The sequence below is a fragment of the Petaurus breviceps genome, unplaced genomic scaffold (assembly GCF_028583685.1).
Source record: "Petaurus breviceps papuanus isolate PSGF00001 unplaced genomic scaffold, PetGlider_PUasm1.0 126, whole genome shotgun sequence".
NCBI lineage: Eukaryota > Metazoa > Chordata > Mammalia > Diprotodontia > Petauridae > Petaurus > Petaurus breviceps.
In genome coordinates, this window is record NW_027185655.1 from 54,557,874 (window position 1) to 54,575,704 (window position 17,831).

At 38.5% G+C, this 17,831-nt stretch overlaps 1 protein-coding gene across 1 annotated transcript in view; it reads left to right on the forward strand.

The window, feature by feature from the left end:
- LOC138167367 (caspase-3-like) overlaps nt 1-17,369 on the forward strand; it is a 24,787-nt gene extending 7,418 nt beyond the window's left edge. The window contains exons 2-8 of the mRNA XM_069096128.1: nt 5,064-5,133; nt 8,454-8,575; nt 11,061-11,189; nt 11,443-11,618; nt 13,527-13,647; nt 14,928-15,225; nt 17,058-17,369. Of these exons, the coding sequence (XP_068952229.1) occupies nt 5,081-5,133; nt 8,454-8,575; nt 11,061-11,189; nt 11,443-11,618; nt 13,527-13,647; nt 14,928-15,157 (831 nt within the window). The 5' untranslated portion in view covers nt 5,064-5,080 and the 3' untranslated portion in view covers nt 15,158-15,225; nt 17,058-17,369. The remainder of the gene's footprint in view (nt 1-5,063; nt 5,134-8,453; nt 8,576-11,060; nt 11,190-11,442; nt 11,619-13,526; nt 13,648-14,927; nt 15,226-17,057) is intronic.
- Nucleotides 17,370-17,831: the final 462 nt, after the last annotated feature.

The following is a 17,831-nucleotide window of genomic DNA, read 5'->3' on the forward strand; positions in this document are numbered from 1 at the left end:
TGTGTGTGTGTGTGTGTGTGTGTGTGTGTGTGTGTGTGTCTTTGTTCTTTATCCACAGAGTAATGCACTGGAAAGAGCCTCCGGGCTTTGAATCAGAGGACTATGAGCCTCTGTTTTCTTGCCTGTAAAGGGGCTCTACTAGATACCTGTAATGGTCCCTTCCAGCTCTTATATCTATGTCCACACTTACACACGAATACTTTTACCCTTGGGATCTGGCCAGTTCGAAACTTCTCTGGCTGTGCTCAACCCATAAAGTTAATATAATTGAGCCCAGTATTCCATGGGGTTGCTTATCTATTTCCTCTTCTATTTGTTCAAACCCTTTCCCCCTTCCTCCAAGATATTATCTATATTTAATAATTAACTAATCATATCTAATCTGAAAAGAAGTCCATAGGAAATTTTAGTTAGAAGGTATGTATCAGAGAGAATCTTTAACAGAATTGAATTATGGAAGGTTATTGTAACAATATAAAAATGAAACAAAGGTAGCAGTTGGAGACATTGAGTCAGATTAGTTTATTTCTCAAAGGGTATTCAGCTGTTTTAATGTTTTGACCTTACCTTTGGCTAAAAGTGCTCTCTATGTAAAAGCAGAGTAAATATTATCACTCACCTTGGCTCCAAATACTTTGTCCTTTGTATCAGTATGACTTCAAAGGAAGGTACAGCTTTTGGTTTTGCTTTTCCCTGTTTGTGCAGAATGCTTGAGGAAGTGAAAACAGAATTTTGGGGTATGTTGTAACAGCATCTTGAACCTCAATTCAACATAAAGCAAAAAAAAAAAAATTCCCCCCAGATTGACTCATATGCTAAAGAAAGACTTCACCAATTTTGGAATCCAAAAAGAGAGGTGACAGTAATTTTTGAAAGAATTTTGCTTCTTAACCTAATTCGATAATAATCATTAGTTTAGGGTATTTAACCATTGTTTAACTTTTTTTGTAGCAATAAATTGCTTTTCCCAGAACCACTTGATATTTTTCTAAGTTTACTCCAAAAAACTGAACTAATAGGCACATAAAAAACAGAGGGAACAAAGCAGATTATTATTTTTTTATTTTTATAATTAAGCAGTATAACATCTTCCTTAATTATGTGAATTGATTAGTCCCTTATTAGGTTAACCAAAATAATTCTGGATGCAAGATGCCAGGTACAATATTTTTAACTATGATAAAGAACATAATTAGTTCAGTATTAATAGAGGCAAGATGGTGTGGTGGAAAATATGCTGGACTTTTCAGTCATAGGAGCAGGGCTGAAAACCTAGTTCCCCTAGTATGTGTCTGTGGAAACTTCAACTTGATCTTCCTGCACTGCCATTTCCTTAACTACAAAATGAAAGAGTTAGAATTCTACATCCTATGAACCTATGAAGCAATGACAATAGATATTATCACCATTTTGTAGAGGTTGCAATTGAGGCTTAGAGAGATTGATTTAGACTAGGGTCTCAACTCTAGTAAATTTTGTAATCCAGGTGTTTGTTTTTTTCCTAATCCCAAGACCAGAGCTCAATATACTGCTTTTCCCTGGAGCAATAATAGATAATTTTTTCCTCTCTGTACTTCCCTGATATGAACAGCATGAGAAACATTAGCTGATAGTGGCACTCCTTCCAGAATGAGAACTGAATTGATAATCATCAGTGCCCCACAATGGATTGAAAAATATTTTTAAGTGATGCCTGATCAGAATGAGGAAAAAGACGATAATTTTCTGTAGTCCTCTAACTCAGCAGTTTTCAAAGAATGGAATTCAGAAACCTGGGGATCCCTGAGAACCTTTCAGTGGGTCTGAGTCAAAACAATTTTCACAATAGTATGAAGATATTATTTGCCTATTAAAGTACTCATCCCAGGGGCAGCTAGGTGGCGCAGTGAGTAGAGCACAGGCCCAGGAATCAGGAGGACCTGAGTTCAAATTTGACCTCAGACACTGAACAACAACAAAAAACTATCCATGTGACTTTGGGCAAGTCACTTAACCCCAATTGCCTTCCCCCCAAAAAAGTACTCATCCCACAACATAACTTTGGAATGCTGATTGACCTGATGCAGCTTCTGAAGGGTCCTAGGCCCAGTCCTTCTTAGATCCGTGACATTATTTGTGCACCTCAGTGGTTCTGAATTTGGTAAAAATGTCAAAGTAAAAATAGTGAAAATAGCTTTAATAGCATTATCTCTATGTGATAATTTAGCACAATATATGTGATGCATTTTGCAAACCATAAAATGCTATGTAAATATTAGCTATTATTGATGCCATTAGCTATATTCCTGAGTACTTATTCCCTTGTTCCCCAGTTGGTAATAACCTTCTCCCTCCCTACCCTCAATTCTTTGTTCGGCATGTTCATACTACTAGATCATAGGTTCTCAAACTTGTCTGGCCTACCACCCCCTTTTCAAAATAATTTCTCAGTGCCTCCTTGGAAATCTATTTTCTTTAACCTTGGATGTTTTTTTTTTCCCTGAAAATTGCCTCAATGCACAAAAACAAAAAAAATTTTCTAAAAAAAATGGCATTTTAAATTTAATAATTTATTGTAAATTTGTGGGGTTTTTGTCTGCATTGAAATTTTGATGGTGCAATATTGTGCCGTGCAACTGTATAGTATCATATTATACACAAGTCATTACAGGCACATATTCCTGCAGATGCATGCTAGACTTCCTAACAATGCATGACATGCTCACCTGCCAACACTTGCTTGTTAAGACCTATCTGTGTACTTGACCACTGATTGATTATAACTTGCATTTTGCATGTTTATTGTGAAAATAACATAATCATCATGACTTTAACTCTGTTACACAACAGATGAAATATGTATAGATAATTTTTCAGAATTTTCTTCTCTTCTTTCCTTATGCTTCCACTGCATTTATTCAATGACTCCCAATTGCACTTCAGGCTGCTACCACTCCCCCATCATTCCAGTGCCCCTTGGGGGTGGTATCACTGTAGTGGCAAGCACCCCAAGCGTCCTCAGGGTTTGCTGCCAATACAGGTTCTTGGATCTGCTTTGATAAAGGAAAGCAACTTAAAATGGGTTAACAAGCTTACCTTAATCAGTCAAACATGTACCGTTTACCTAGTTCAGGGGAAAAAGGTCAGCACCCCGAACTTCAGAATATACAGACAGAATTATCAAGTCAGAGAAACAGATCAAGTAGACAGATTTCCAAATTGTCCACCCATTACATCCATACCCAATCAACATCTGGGTTTCAACATCTGGGTTTTTCAAAGCTGGGGTTGGGGGGGGGCGCCTCTGGACAGCGGCTTCCCAGAATCCAAATCAAATCACAGAACACTTCTCAAAGTGAGCCCAAAACAAAGCTACACATCAGGGCTTATATAGCCTTCTCCTGGCTCAGAGAATGTAACAACCTTATTGACTCACTGGCCAATCAAGAAGTATCTACTGAAAAACAAGCCTCCCACCCCAGGCTTCAGGTGCACTTTAGCCTAGGGGCTGGGAAGATCTTCAAATTTACATTCCCATTACAATCACCCATTTTGGGAACCTCTGCTAGAGGTGCCCTGATCTGATCTAAACTTTGTATTTCACTCACTGTCTAGCCTGGTACTTTGTTTTTATTTGAATTTCTTCCTGAGGATTACATTCTCTCCATTTTAACTCCGCAGAGTACTAGTACAACGAATATATGTAGAGGGTATAAAAAGTATATTATGAGTGATCCTCAGTCATAAATATGTTAGTATTGATGTACAGGAAGAATTGTATATATGTGTATCCCATTTTGAGATTTTGCATTCTTCAAGTAGTTATGACTAGTAAACCTTACATGATGAGGCATCTTCAAAACTGCTATTTTAACAATTTAATTTTTTAAAATTACTATCAGTATGATTTCAAAAGAAGGTACAGCATCAACAGAAATGTCTTAATAGCTGATCATTCAGAGCAGACACAGAAATGTTGAAGTAGATATAACGTTTTAATCATTTGCCTTATTTCTTTTAATTTTTCTGATACATGATGTAATCTTTTTTAAAAATAGCAAATGTTTCTAATGGGAGACTCTCCCCTCTAACCTTTCATGATGAGATCACTCTTCCTAAATAAATGCACATTGAATTCAACAGAAAAAGAAGTCATCAGTCCCTTTGGTAGTATACAGATGAAGTAATGCTTTATATGTTACCCATCAGTGCTCTTCTATCTAAGGTGCTGATTATCCTGTGGGGAAATGCTGGTAGGATTAAGTAAGGGATATGTGTGTACTTTTCTGTGAAAGTCTGTATTTAAGAATAGAAAGCTTATAAATCCATTATATTCACCACTGACCTTTATCAAAACAGCAAAAATAAACAAACAAAAAGAGAGTGGCATTTGAAGAGAAATGCTTAGAGCTGCTTGTTCCTTAAAAGTACTAATGAACAGAAAAGGGGTTTAATTTAAGGGCTTTTGGGGAGGACATGGGATGTAATTGAAATGGGAATCTCCTGCTGAGGAGGACCCCTCTGCTGATGCACGTGGGCACCTTCTCCCCTCTTAATTGTCTGGGGACAGTGAGAAGTTAAATATTCCTAAAAATAAAGCCCAGGATCCCACTGCCAGTGTGGCCCCTATGACTGTAATCTCTTTACATTAAGTGCTGCTAAGTATTGCTTACAACACAGGATGCTTGTGGAAATGCTATTCAGGTTCTTACCTCATAGCTTTCTTTCTATGGGGGAAAGTCAGTGAGGTGAACTTTATTTTTCACAGGCGTTTTCTTATGGTTTCTGCAATACAACACTGGCAACTTTTTTCTTTCTGAAAAGATATTTTGAAGATATCCTTCAATGACTATTTGAAAAAAAAATCCAAGCTATAATTTTGTATTACCATTATGCTAGAGAGAGTGTTGGTTCCCTCAATGGGTAGAATCTTTAGTTCTGTGAAACAGAAGATGATTTGTTGGGGTTGGGGAAAATGAGGGACATAAATGAGTAACTATTTAAAGAATTTGTGCACTAAAAAAAATCAGATGTTTTTATGAGTACTTTTGATTAACTTTTCTGTTTTCTTTTGTGTATTCTAGTTAATAATAGAAGCATCATGGCAAATATTGAAATCACAGTAGATTCAAAATCCATCAAAAGTTCAGGAGAGTAAGTATTTCCATAAAAATTCTGGATCTTCTGGAAAAATTTAATAACTAGCATCAAACATAATAAAAATAACAAAACAAGTGTTTAAATTTCCACAAGTGATGCCAATGTGGCCTATTAAATTGACAGGGAAAGTCACTATACCACCTCCAGTTGGCTAGGCTCTGTCCTTGGTCCTCTTCCTGGCCATCTCTCCACTCTTTCCTTGATAGCTCTATTTCCATAGCTTTAATTCACCATAAAAATGATTCTCTTGTTGACAGCTCCAGCCTTAGTCTCTTCCTAGTGGTTCCAGTTCTGTGTTTTCCTACTTGCCTGTTGGTTCTCTCTCTGACACCTCAAGCTCAACGTGTACAAAATTGAATTCCTCTTCTAATCTGAAAAAATATGCACTTACTAGGTCTATGAACCTAAGTAAGTCACTTACTTCTCTGGGTCTCAGTTTGTCTCTGTAAAACAATGGAGCTACACTCAGTGACTTTAAGGTCACATCCAGCTCTAATGCTGTAACTAGTTTTTACGTGGCCTGGTACTTTCTTACCTACCAACACAGAAGATACAGACTAAAAGTAACCTTTTTGATGACTCAGCGCTTCTTGCACATCAAATCTACACATTCTAACACAAGTCAAGTTAACCGAGTATGTATTGAATGCTTACTATGAGCCAGGCACTTTGTAAATGCTAGCAGTACAGAGAAAGACAAAAAATAGTCGCTACTGTCCAGGGCTTTAGAGTTGAATGAGAGAGATACCAGCTGACAGCTATGTATGTACAAACAAGGCATATAGAGAATAAAGGGGAGGCTATCACAGAGAGCTCTAGCTTTAAGGCATCTGACTGAAGGTGGAATTTTACCTGAGGCTTGAATGAAGCTAGGGAAGCAAGGAGGCCAAGGTGTAGCGGCAAGCACCCCAAGCGCGTCCTCAGGGTTTGCTCCCCATACAGGTTCTTGGATCTGCTTTGTTAAAGGAAAGCAACTCAAAATGGGTTAACAAGCTTACTTTAATCAGTCAGACATATATCGTTTACCTTGTTCGGGAGAAAAGGTCAGCACCCTGAACCTCAAAGTATACAGGCATAATTATCAAGACAGAAACATCAAGTAGACAGATTTCCAAACTGTCCAACCATTACATCCATACCCAGTCAACATCTGGGTTTCCACATTCTGGGTTTTTCAAAGCTGGGGGACTCTCAACAACGGCTTCCCAGAATTCAGATCAAATCACAGAACACTTCTCAAAGTAGGGCTTATATAGCCTTCTCCTGGCTCAGAGAATGTAACAACCTTATTGACCCACTGGCCAATCAAAAAGTATCTACTGAAAAACAAGCCTCCCACCCCAGGCTTCAGGTGCACATTAGCCTAGGGGCAGGGAAGATCTTTAAAATTTACATTCTTAGTAATTACACAAGGTGAGGAGGGAAAGAATTCTAGGCACAGGCACAGGCAGTGAAAATGCAGTTGACTTCTAAAGTTCTGAGCTGAAATAGAGTTAAAGTCAATCAGCGGCCTGTACTAAATCTGGCACCAGTATGGAGAGTCCCTGGGAATAGGGCACCACTTGTATGCCTGTGGAGGAGTGAACCAGCCCAGCTTGGAAATGGAGCATCTCAGAGCTTCAGCCAGGGGCCCTTCCAGCCTGGGTAAGATATGCAGATCCAGTCTAAATATAAAGCAGCTAAGAGCCAAGAGTGTATTTTGAGAAGAACAGCAAGGAGGGCTGTGTTGATGGGTTGTAGAGGGAGGTAAGGGGTAAGAGGAGGGAAGGGGCCAGTTTATGAAGGCTCTAAAAGGTAAATGGTAAGCTACTGAAGTTTGTTAGGGGAGGGGAGAGGTATAACATGGCCACACCTGCCCTTCAGGAAGCTCACTTTGACAGCTGAGGGGACGATGTACAGGATTGTGAAGAGACTTAAGGCCAGAAGACTGTTTCAGTAATGCAGGTGTGATATGATATGAGGACATGTACCAGGTTGGTGGTACTGTCAGAGGAGGGGACTCATATGTGAGATATAACAGGTAAAAGGAGGAGATGGGGGTTGGGAATGGGGTAGATAATGAGCTGAGTTTTGGACATATTGAGTTTACAATGTCACCCAGTTTGAGATGCTCAGGAGGCAGTTAAAGATCAAGACTGGTCAGGAGAGGCGAGAGCTGGATATGTAGTTCTGGAAGCTTAGGAGATCACCAAACAAAACAGTATAGAGGGGAAGAGGAGAGGGCCTATGACAGAGTCTTAGGGAATTCCCCATTCGTTAGCAGATGCAACCTGGGTGAAGATTGCACCAGACACTGAAGGGATATCTGACAAATAGGAGGAGAACCAGGAGAGAGAGCAAGGCCCTGAAAACCTAGGAGAGGAGGGTAGCACACAATGTGGAAGGATGCAGAGTAGTGAAGAGGCATGAAAACTTCAAGGACATTCGATTTAGCAATTAAGAGATTACTAGTAGGTTAGAGAAAGCTGATTTAGTTGAATTATTAGGCTGGAAGCTAGATTTCAGAGAGTTAAGAGAGTGGGAGGAAGGGAAGTGGATGCAGAGATGGTAGGCTGCCTTCTGCAGGAGGTTAGCCTGGAGAATGGGAGGAGACGTGTAGGCTGAGAAGGAGCAGGGATGGACTGAACAAGGGAGGGGTGTTTTTGAGGAAGGGGAAGATGTAGATGTTATTTACAGGGAGCAGGGAGAGACTGAAGATTAGTGAAAGAGTCTGACGCTCATTTACTATGGAGATATATTGAATGCTTGATATTCCCATACTGCTATACTTCTCTTCTTGGATCCATGATTTTTCCTCTAATTAGCTTAACTTTCCCTGCTTTGCATGAGGGTCTGACGGGCTCTTTGCTGAATCAAATGCATGGATTTTTAATATTTGTGATGAGTTTGCCTAATCTATCTGTGTAAATCCCTCATTTTCTTACCTGTGTGCTAGTTTTGATATATTCTGCCGTATATAACCCAGAATTTTCCACATTGCTGCGTCATTGTATTTGTAATACTTCTTTCATAATTAAGCACCAGCCGAATTAATTGACCTTAATAATTGATCTAAATAGAATGTTTTACTGGAAACTTAGTCTTACTTGCACATTTTCTAGGTTTTCTGTGGATTTTGCAAATCATTTTTTTCAAGACTTCACCAGATTAATTTGAATGGATTAGCTGATTCTTCTTGAATGTTTTATTGATAAATTAAATCCAATTAATTTAAATTTTTCTAAAACACAAAATGTTTTTGGTTGATTATGGAAAATTTCTCAGTACCAAGAGTAACATGTGGCTATAGAACATGTTATTTCTTTTCCAAACAGAAAGCTCTTCCATGGTAGCAAGTCAGCAGATTCTGGACTGTCATCAGACAGCTATAAAATGGATTATCCAGAAATGGGGTTATGTGTAATAATCAATAATAAAAATTTCCACTCAAGCACTGGTATGTACAATAATGTTTTGCTATTTTCCCCACATTCCATGATGGAGAGTGGATAGGTTTATGTTTTCAAACACGTGCAACTCTTTTTGCAGTAGGGAACAGGCAGTAATACTAAAACTCATGGCTAAATGAGAAACCAGATCATTTCTTTAAGAGGTTTTTCAGGCAGAATTTAGGTTCCCTAGGATTTCCTTATAGCCTTCGTTCAGAAGGATCAAAGGGTCATAGATAGAGAGCTGGATGGGAGGTCAACCATCATTTAGCTGAATTCCCTTATTTGTAGAATCTGACCTTTCATATACTAAAACACCATTAAGTACACTTCTGAAAGTGAACAAGGCTACAGATTCATCTGGGTTTCTCTTTTGGTGGTGTTCACTGAACAGTATCATTTCATTATTTAACCATGATTTACAAAATGGCCGAGACTAGACACAGAGAGCCTTTTATTTGGAAGGGACTTTACTGTCTGATCCAGCTCCTTTGCTCTACAGAGGTGAAAACTGAGGCCAAGAGAGGCCCGGCCAAGGTTATAGAGCTAGTGAAGGGCAGAAATGGGCCTCCACCACCAGGCTGGTGCTCAACCAGGGTCTCAGATTAAGATCAGCATATTATCATGAAAATACAGCTGAAGTGTATGTGGCTCACTAAATGATGTAAGAAGTAGTCATGGGGTTTGGAACAGGAGCCGGTCTTTGTATTAGAGAATTTGGGCACCTTCTCTGTCCCTAGCTCCATGCCTCACTCTGTGCCTGGTATTAGAATGGGTAATGCAGAAGAAATGCATTAGCCGGTCCTTAACAAAAAGCAGTTTTTATTATCTTGGGAAGTAATCAGAGAACATTGGACTGAATATAGTTAGGAGTTAAAATGTTGTGCACTAAGTTAAGTAAATGACTGCTAAGCAGTTACAGGGTTTTTCTAATGGGAGAATAATGGGAACTTTTATTAATATGATCCAGCTAGAACTTGTCTTTACAATGATTTTTGTATTCAAAAGAGTGCATTATGGGTTGTTTCCACCTTTGACCTATTCACTTGGTTTCTTTTTTTTTTTTTTAATTAGATATATGTTTATCAGGTAACAAAAATTTGCCTTCTGTCCTTCCTCCCTTCTCTCCTGGAAAAGAAAGAATAAAAGCCACATTTGTTACAAATATATAGTCAAGCAGAACAAATTTCTGCATTGGCCTTTTTCAAAAGATTAATGTCCCAATCTGCAACCTGAGTCCATCTCTTCTATGAGGAAGTGACTAGCATGTCTCATTGCGAATCATTCTTGGTCTTTGTGCGGATCACAGTTCTTAAGTCTTTCAAATGTGTTTGTCTTTACAGTATTGTTGCCGACATATACACACAATGTATATATGTGCACATACAAACACATGTATATATGTACACACATATATGTACATACACACATATGCAATATATGTGTGTGTATACATGTAATTCTCCTGGTTCTGCACACTTTACATTGCATCAGCTCATACAAGACTTCCCACGTTTCTCTGAAACTGTCCCCTTCTTTCATCTTCATTATTTCTTACAGCACTATCACAGTATTCCATTATATTCATAGACCATCATTTTTCAGGCTTTCCCTAATTGATGGGCAACCCTTCCTTTTCAATTCTATGGAATCATGAAAAGAGTTGATATATATATATATATATATACATATATATATATATATATATTTGTGCATATAAGCCTTTTCCCTTTTTCTTTGATCTCTTTGGAGTCTATACCTAGTAGTGGAATGGGTCTTTACCTACTGGGTCAAAGAATATGCACAATTTAGTAACTTTTACAGTCTAGTTCCAAATGGCTTTCCACATGGGCTGGAAATCCCAAATTTCCTCATTTGAGTGGGTTCACAGCTACTCTAACAATTTATTGATTACCTGTATTCCCAAAGGTCTACCAATATTCATCATTTTTGTCAATTTTGCCAATCTGATGGGTGTAAGATGAAACTTTAGAGTTGTCTTAATTTGCATTTTTACTTATTAATAATTTGGAGCACTTTTTTATATGGATAGCTTGAATTTCTTCTTGTGAAAACTGTCTTATTCTTTAACCATTTGTCAATCAGGCAACAGCTTTAAAGCTTCATGGCAAAATTGATGAGCACTGAGGCTGGAGTCAGGAAGATCTGACTTCATATTCAGCTTTAGACACTAGGTTTGTGACCCTGGGCAAATGACTTAACCTCTTGTCTGCCTCAGTTTCTTTAACTGTAAAATGGTGATAACAATATTACCTTCCTCCCAGGGTTATTGTAAGGATCTAATGAGATACTAGCATCCTGCCTGACATACTGTAGGTTTTTTTTTTTTTTTTAGCAATCGGGGTTAAGTAAATATGCCGTAGATTCTTAATAAATGCTAGCTATCATCATCACCATCACCGTTGCTCATTTGCCTTCAAAGCAATAGTTTTATTTTGAAATTGCAATTAAATATTCTCTTTCTTTTCAAAGGCATGTCATTTCGTTCTGGTTCAGATGTAGATGCAGCACAACTCAGAGATGTGTTCACGAGCTTGAAGTATGAAGTCAGGGAAAAAAAAGATCTGGCACGTGAAGAAATAATTAAATTAATGTACAATGGCAAGTAATAACTTATAGAATGACTACAAGTTTGTGTTCACGATTAGACGTACCTCAGTGGAAGAAAGGCTGAGATGTTGCCAGGTTATGTATTCCCATTTTGTGCAATCAATCCTTGAAATGTACCCCATGTCCTGAAAGCAAGAACTGAACCCAAGGACCTCTTAAGGTCCCAATCCAATCCTCTGTCATTGTATCGTTCCCATAGAGCTGGTTCTGAAGTGCTGTTTTTGTTTTTTTGACATATTCCAAGTTTCTAAAGAAGATCACAGCCAAAGGAGCAGTTTTGTTTGCGTGATACTAAGTCATGGCGAAGAAGAAGTCATCTTTGGGACAGATGAACATTTTGAACTGAAAGAATTAACACGTTTCTTTAAAGGGGATAAATGTAGAAGTCTAACAGGAAAACCAAAGCTTTTTATTATTCAGGTAAAACATTGTTTGGGGATTGGTTATTCAGTTTGTGGATTATCCAGAAATCCTTTAGCTTTCTCATTCTCAAGGATGCCTTAATTTGGGAACTTTGCGGTTTCTTATTTGAAACCTCCACTGAACAAAGAATGGTAGAAATAAAAATGAAATGCAGCTGTTAGTTTACTGATTTCCACTTATCTCTGCCCATCCCTGTCAATGATAAATCCAGAAGACCCTGAATTATCTGGTTTTTAATACAGGTGAGCAGCACATCATAGATACATGTTACATACCAATACCATGCTTAGGCATATCAGTGTCTAGAACATGCTAAGGTCTGAGCACATCTGGAATATTGTATTTATTTCTGGTGCCATGTTTTTAGAAGGGTCCTAAAAAGCTAGGGCACATTTAGAACAGTGTGGCCAGGCTGGTGTGAGGACTCAAATCCACATCATGTGTATTGCTGTGTGTGTCTTTAAAGTGGAGGTGATGGGGGCAGCTAGGTGGTGCAGTGAGTAGAGCACTGGCCCTGGAGTCAGGAAGACCTGAGTTCAAATTTGATGCCAGACACTTAACACTTACTACATGTGTGACCTTGGGCAAGTCGCTTAACCCCAATTGCCCTTCCTTCTCCCCCTTCAAAAATACCAATCTCCCCCCAAAAGACAAATAAAATGGAGGGGATGAGACTAACACAGACATGATAGCTATCTTCAGGTATTTGGGGGGATGTCATCTACAGAGGTTAGATGGACAGAACCTGGAGAAATGGGTAGCAGTTTCAGAGGGGCAGATATTACCTCAGTATAAGGAGGGTGTGTTTGTGTGTGTGTGTGTCCACGTCCAAGAGTGTCCTGGGCTGCCTTGGGAGAGATCTTCAATTAGAGGCTGAAAGATTGCTTACAAGGAATGTAATAGAAGACAGTCCTTATTGGATGTAGTTTAAATTAGATGACATGAAGTCCTTTTTTTTCTGAGATTGTGTGATTCTAAGCTACTAACTTACTACTCACTTCTATTCTTAAAATAATAAATTACTTCTGATTGTTCAAAAATTCTCCTCAGTAATTAAGATACATTCTTATTTTGGTCCACTGACAAAGACTGACATTTATGATTTTCTTTCATGTATGAAATAGGTAAAAAGTGAGTATCTGGCTTGGGAACCAGGAGGCCTGAGATCTGCCTAACTCAGACTGGCTTTTTGACCCTGGGCAAATTAAGACACTTCACAGGGCTCTAGGCCACTCTCAAAGACTAAAGTGCTAACCTGCATTAGTAGACAGAGTTTCCTCACCTGGGAGTTCCCTGTATCAATTAAATCAGAGGTCCAGTCCCAAGCCTACAGAAATATTCATATGTACCTTGACCACAGTATGAACAGTTACTTTCCCATAGCCATGTTTTATAGTTAATATATTTCAAATAATATGACATAGGATTTAGTTGTATATGTCTTTCTCCCTTTAAAATCACAAAGGACAAAGGGCTTTGTACATGTCAGACCAAGTCAGGAGCAGTTTTCTGAAACACTTGGCTATTGATTCTGAGAGGCATAGATAGAAAAAAAAAATTACTTGAAAAATCAAAACCCTATGTGTTTTTATGAAATCAGATTTTTTTTGGCCAAGTTATAAATGAATAAGAATTTCTATCCCTTAGAGTCCTTGAAACTGAACCAATAACTGGGAAGGGCATAAATTTTTTTTGTTCCACCAGATGGTAGAGGCCCCCCAAAACATGGCCACACACAGGTTCTTCCTGTTTTGCTCTCAAAAGAGAGAGCTAAAAAGAAAAAATGAAGTCAGTTATTTCTGACCTAGAATTTAAAGTCCAGGAGGCATATACTAATGATTTTCAAAATTTTAAAAATCACTCAACTGCAGACATGGTATTTTATTTTATTTTTCATTTAACTAGGCATGTAGAGGCACAGAGTTGGATTGTGGCGTTGAGACAGACAGCGGCACTGATGATGACACAACATGCCAGAAAATACCTGTTGAGGCAGACTTCTTATATGCATATTCTACAGCTCCAGGTAAGAAAAAGTTGTACAAAATTGGTATTTATTAAAATATTTAAGATTTTTCATCACACTGAAACTGATTGTTTTGTGTGTATTAATGCGTATAGGAAGAGTTATGACTCAGGTGGTTAGAGGAAAGTATTACAAAGACTGTTTTCATTATTTTAATTCCAGTGGGATCCAGTTAACTCTGTTAGGTCTGGTAATCACAGACCATATATGGGATTGACCTTTGACCTCAGCTCTTAAAAAATATATCACATTCACTATTAAATTTTTAATGGTAAAATGAATACAGTAGCTTAGTATACCACTGGTGCTTGGGGATCAGAAGCCCCAAGTTAAAATTCTGGCTTTGCCACGTAAGAGCTCAGTGACCACAGGAAAGACATTTAACCTCTCTCTGCCTCAGCACTGCTCTTTGGAAAATGGGGGTAATCATACTTGGTGTACTACCCTGGATCAAATATTCCTATTAACAACCTTCACTTAGATGGTGCTTTAACTTGTGCAGAGCATTTTCTTCCTAACAACCCTTTGCAGAAGGTAGGGCAAGTTGTATAGTCCTCATTTTACAGATGTGGAAACTGAGGTTCTTTGAGGTTTAGTCCCTTGGCACCCTCCTCACTCACCTAGTTACCCTCTGAGGCAGGAATTGAACCTAGGCACCTGGCAGTTTGATTTGCCCATTATTTTGCCTCTTAAAAGAAAGAATGCAAGGAAACCTTGTGAGGGACTAGACAAAGCTGGTGGTCATTATCAGTGTGCCTGACAGAAAAGATGGGCTATTACTAAACTGATAGCACCAAAGTACCCAATAATCCACCTCTTGGAATGTGAGAAGGTGGGGTCAGTTGGAAAGGGAAAGAGGTATTGCTTCTGGCTTTGTCTTGTTCACTTGATCTTCTCCATTGGAAATGGAGCTCAGCAGGTGGGAGTCTGAGTGAGTCAGGTCAACAAGCTTATTAAGGGCTTGCTATGTGCCAGTCACTGTGCTAAAGCTTTAGAGAAGGGGGGGAAGTGGGAGGACCCAAGGCTGAGTGGGATCACCTCCAATGGCAGTCCTTGAATTTCTTTACCAAAGAGGAAGTGCTATGGGGAAAGGAAGGCAGGGCACAGTTCATCAGTGTCACTGTCCCAAGGCATAAAGGGGGTTTTTCCTCCTACGGCCAGGAAGCCTACTGGAATCCATACTTGTTTTTGGATGGTTTTCTCAGTAACTTCACATAATTTGTGAATTTAGCTTCAGTAATTGTCACTCTCTAACAGTTGTGGTTTTTGTTTTTTTGTAGGCTACTATTCTTGGAGAAATAAAAGGGATGGTTCGTGGTTTATCCAATCACTTTGTGCAGTGCTGAAACAGTATGCTCACAAGCTTGAGATTATGCAAATCCTTACCAAAGTCAATCGGAAGGTCTCCATAGAGTTTGAATCTTGCTCCTCAGATGCTGACATAAATGCAAAGAAGCAGGTGCCATGTATTATGTCCATGCTTACTAAGGAGCTATATTTTTACCCTTAAGAAAATCCATGCATTTTCATTTGTATGTCAAGTCAGTGAATGATAGATCTGAGGACTGCATTTCTTTGGTAATTTAAATTGTATACCTTGAGCCTAATGTAGTATAGTGGTGGTTGGGGTTTGGGGGCTTGGGAGAGAATCACCATTTCTCAGTTTAATATAATCAATACATTGCTAGCTCAAATTCAGGTAGCTGAAGGAGAAATTTATTAGAAGTTAATATACTGACTTTGTAAAGAAAAATGAATAATGACATTTGTTAAAAGAAGAAACAATTACATCTTCATTCAAAAATAATTAGAAGTTTAGGAAATAGAATTCTTAGTGATAAAAGATCATGGACTTTGAAGGGGTTATGGAAAAATTAACTTTTTTACAGTATATTTTTACTTAATTATGAAAGGTAGCATGGTATAGAGGGTAAAAGGATAGCCTTGGAGTCAGGAAGACCTGGTTTGCAGTACTATCTGAGGTATGTTATTCCAGGCAAGTCATTGCATCTCTTAATACTCCTGGGAATGAAGACTCTACATTTTAGACTAGCTTAAGATCAGCATAAGTGGAGTAAGTTTCCATTCTGGGAGTTCTTTTTATAAACAGGTGAGCTCCATTATCCTATGTCAGATTTTTTTTTAAAGCAATTGGGATTAAGTAACTTGCCCAAGGTTACATGGCCAGTTTTTTGTGTGGGTGTTAAGTATCTGAGGCCGGAACCGATCCCGAGTCTTCCCGACTCCAGGCCAGCGCTCTTACTCACTGCACCACCTGGCCGCCCCCCTTTCTCAGATTTTTAAAAACTGAATTTATAAATATGGGTTCAATTTTTATCAAATGGCAAATAATACATGATAATGCTTTCTGGACCTCTGCCAGAATCATGGTATTGCTAAAGACTAGCAGTGGCAGGCTTTTACTTACAAAATTCACATTTGGAAATAAGCAAGGGAGATAGACGAAGTTTTTTTAAACATGCACATTAAAATTCCATTCTTAATTTCTGAATACACAAGGGACATGGGGCTAAGGTTTTTATGTCTATCAAATAAAACTCATTTGAATATTAAATTTAGAAACCAGAATTCTATTTGGGCAAAAATGTGGGTGAAGTCAGGTGTTATCTGTTAGCCATACTCAATCATCAAGGGCAAACAGGACTCATTCCTAAGGTGCTGAAATGTAGGGGTGCTTATGCCTACGCTGATCAGGAGGGCTGGTGGACAGTCAACAGAAAGGCATCTAATGACATCCTGTGTGAAAAACTGAAAAGTGACTGATTCTAAGCAACACAAATTAAAGAGGGATACAGCTTGAAGCAACATTGTATGCATAGAGTTTGAAAAACAGCAAGTGGCCTAGTCAGCATCAGTTTGGCACACAACAGTCAGTGAGGAAGTAGGATGCCTTCTTGAGTGGAGCCAACATGGACCCCATGGGAAGGAGGCAGTAAGAAGTCAGTGGGTGCACAGAAAGAATGGTTTTAGTCACAGTCTCTTCCAGTCATCAGTCCTCATAGACAAAGAACAAATCAAACAGGCATACGGTCAAGGTTTTCCAAAGATGGCTGAGGACCTATCATCAGCATTCTCTGTTGAAAAATATCTCTGCATGTTAAATTATTTTCAGAGACATTTATCATCAAATGAAAAAATAGCAAAATGTCATTCTTCTCTAGAACCTTTAGCAGATTTACTGAACATAGACCCTAAAATAGAATCATAGATAGAGAGCTTAAAGGTGAAGGCCACATCGTCTCACTCCCCTATTTTACAAAACAGGAAACTGAGACTCAGAGAGCTTGCATGATTTGTTTAAGATCACACAGGTAAAGAACCTGTGAATGAGGCCTTCCATCCCCAGAACCTTGTGCTCTATCCACTGTTTTGTGTTTTCTCTTTTACAGATGTGAAAACGGAGACCAGATCAAGTCAAATAACTAATCTAAGTTATAGATGGTTAAGGGCAGAACTGGGACTAGAATCTAGATCTTTTGATTTCTTCTTAAATCATCAACAATCTTTCATTCTGTTGACTTACATTTTACTTGAGGGAAAACACCCAGATATACAGAGGTGATAGTAGTTTCTCTCTTATTAGTGCATAAATTATGTTTCTTATTTGTGTAATTTAAATGCAGCATATAATTGTAATGGTACTTGATAATGTTTGTGTGACTTCTCCTATGATAAAAATATGTTACTTTGAGTGATTTTATTTCTAAAAATAAATTTCTTTCAAATTCACTTATTTTTCTCCTTCCTATTTTTTGATGTTTTTGAAATAAAACTTTTATTTATCTCACAGCAAACTTTCAATGGGAGTGTCAATCCACTGAACAGATGCTTGGTGCTAATAATAGCAAACTATGTTCTGGCCCTTTTAGTACACCCCTCATAGGTAGATAGATAGATGGATGGATGGATGGATAGATAGATAAAAACATTTATTCAGTGATACTGTCCCAAGTGCTGGGATTCAATTTCAAGCAAAAAGACAGTAACTACTCTCAAGGTGTTTACATTTTAATGGGGGAAGACAAAGTAGGAGGGGGGAAGGAGACTCACAAGGGGACAGGGAGGTTAGTGAGGAGGTGGAAAAAGGTATGGAGGGTCAAGCTGAATGTGAAGTAAGAATGATGGGGACCCCTCTTGAAATTGTGATCTAGACTAGTCAGGAG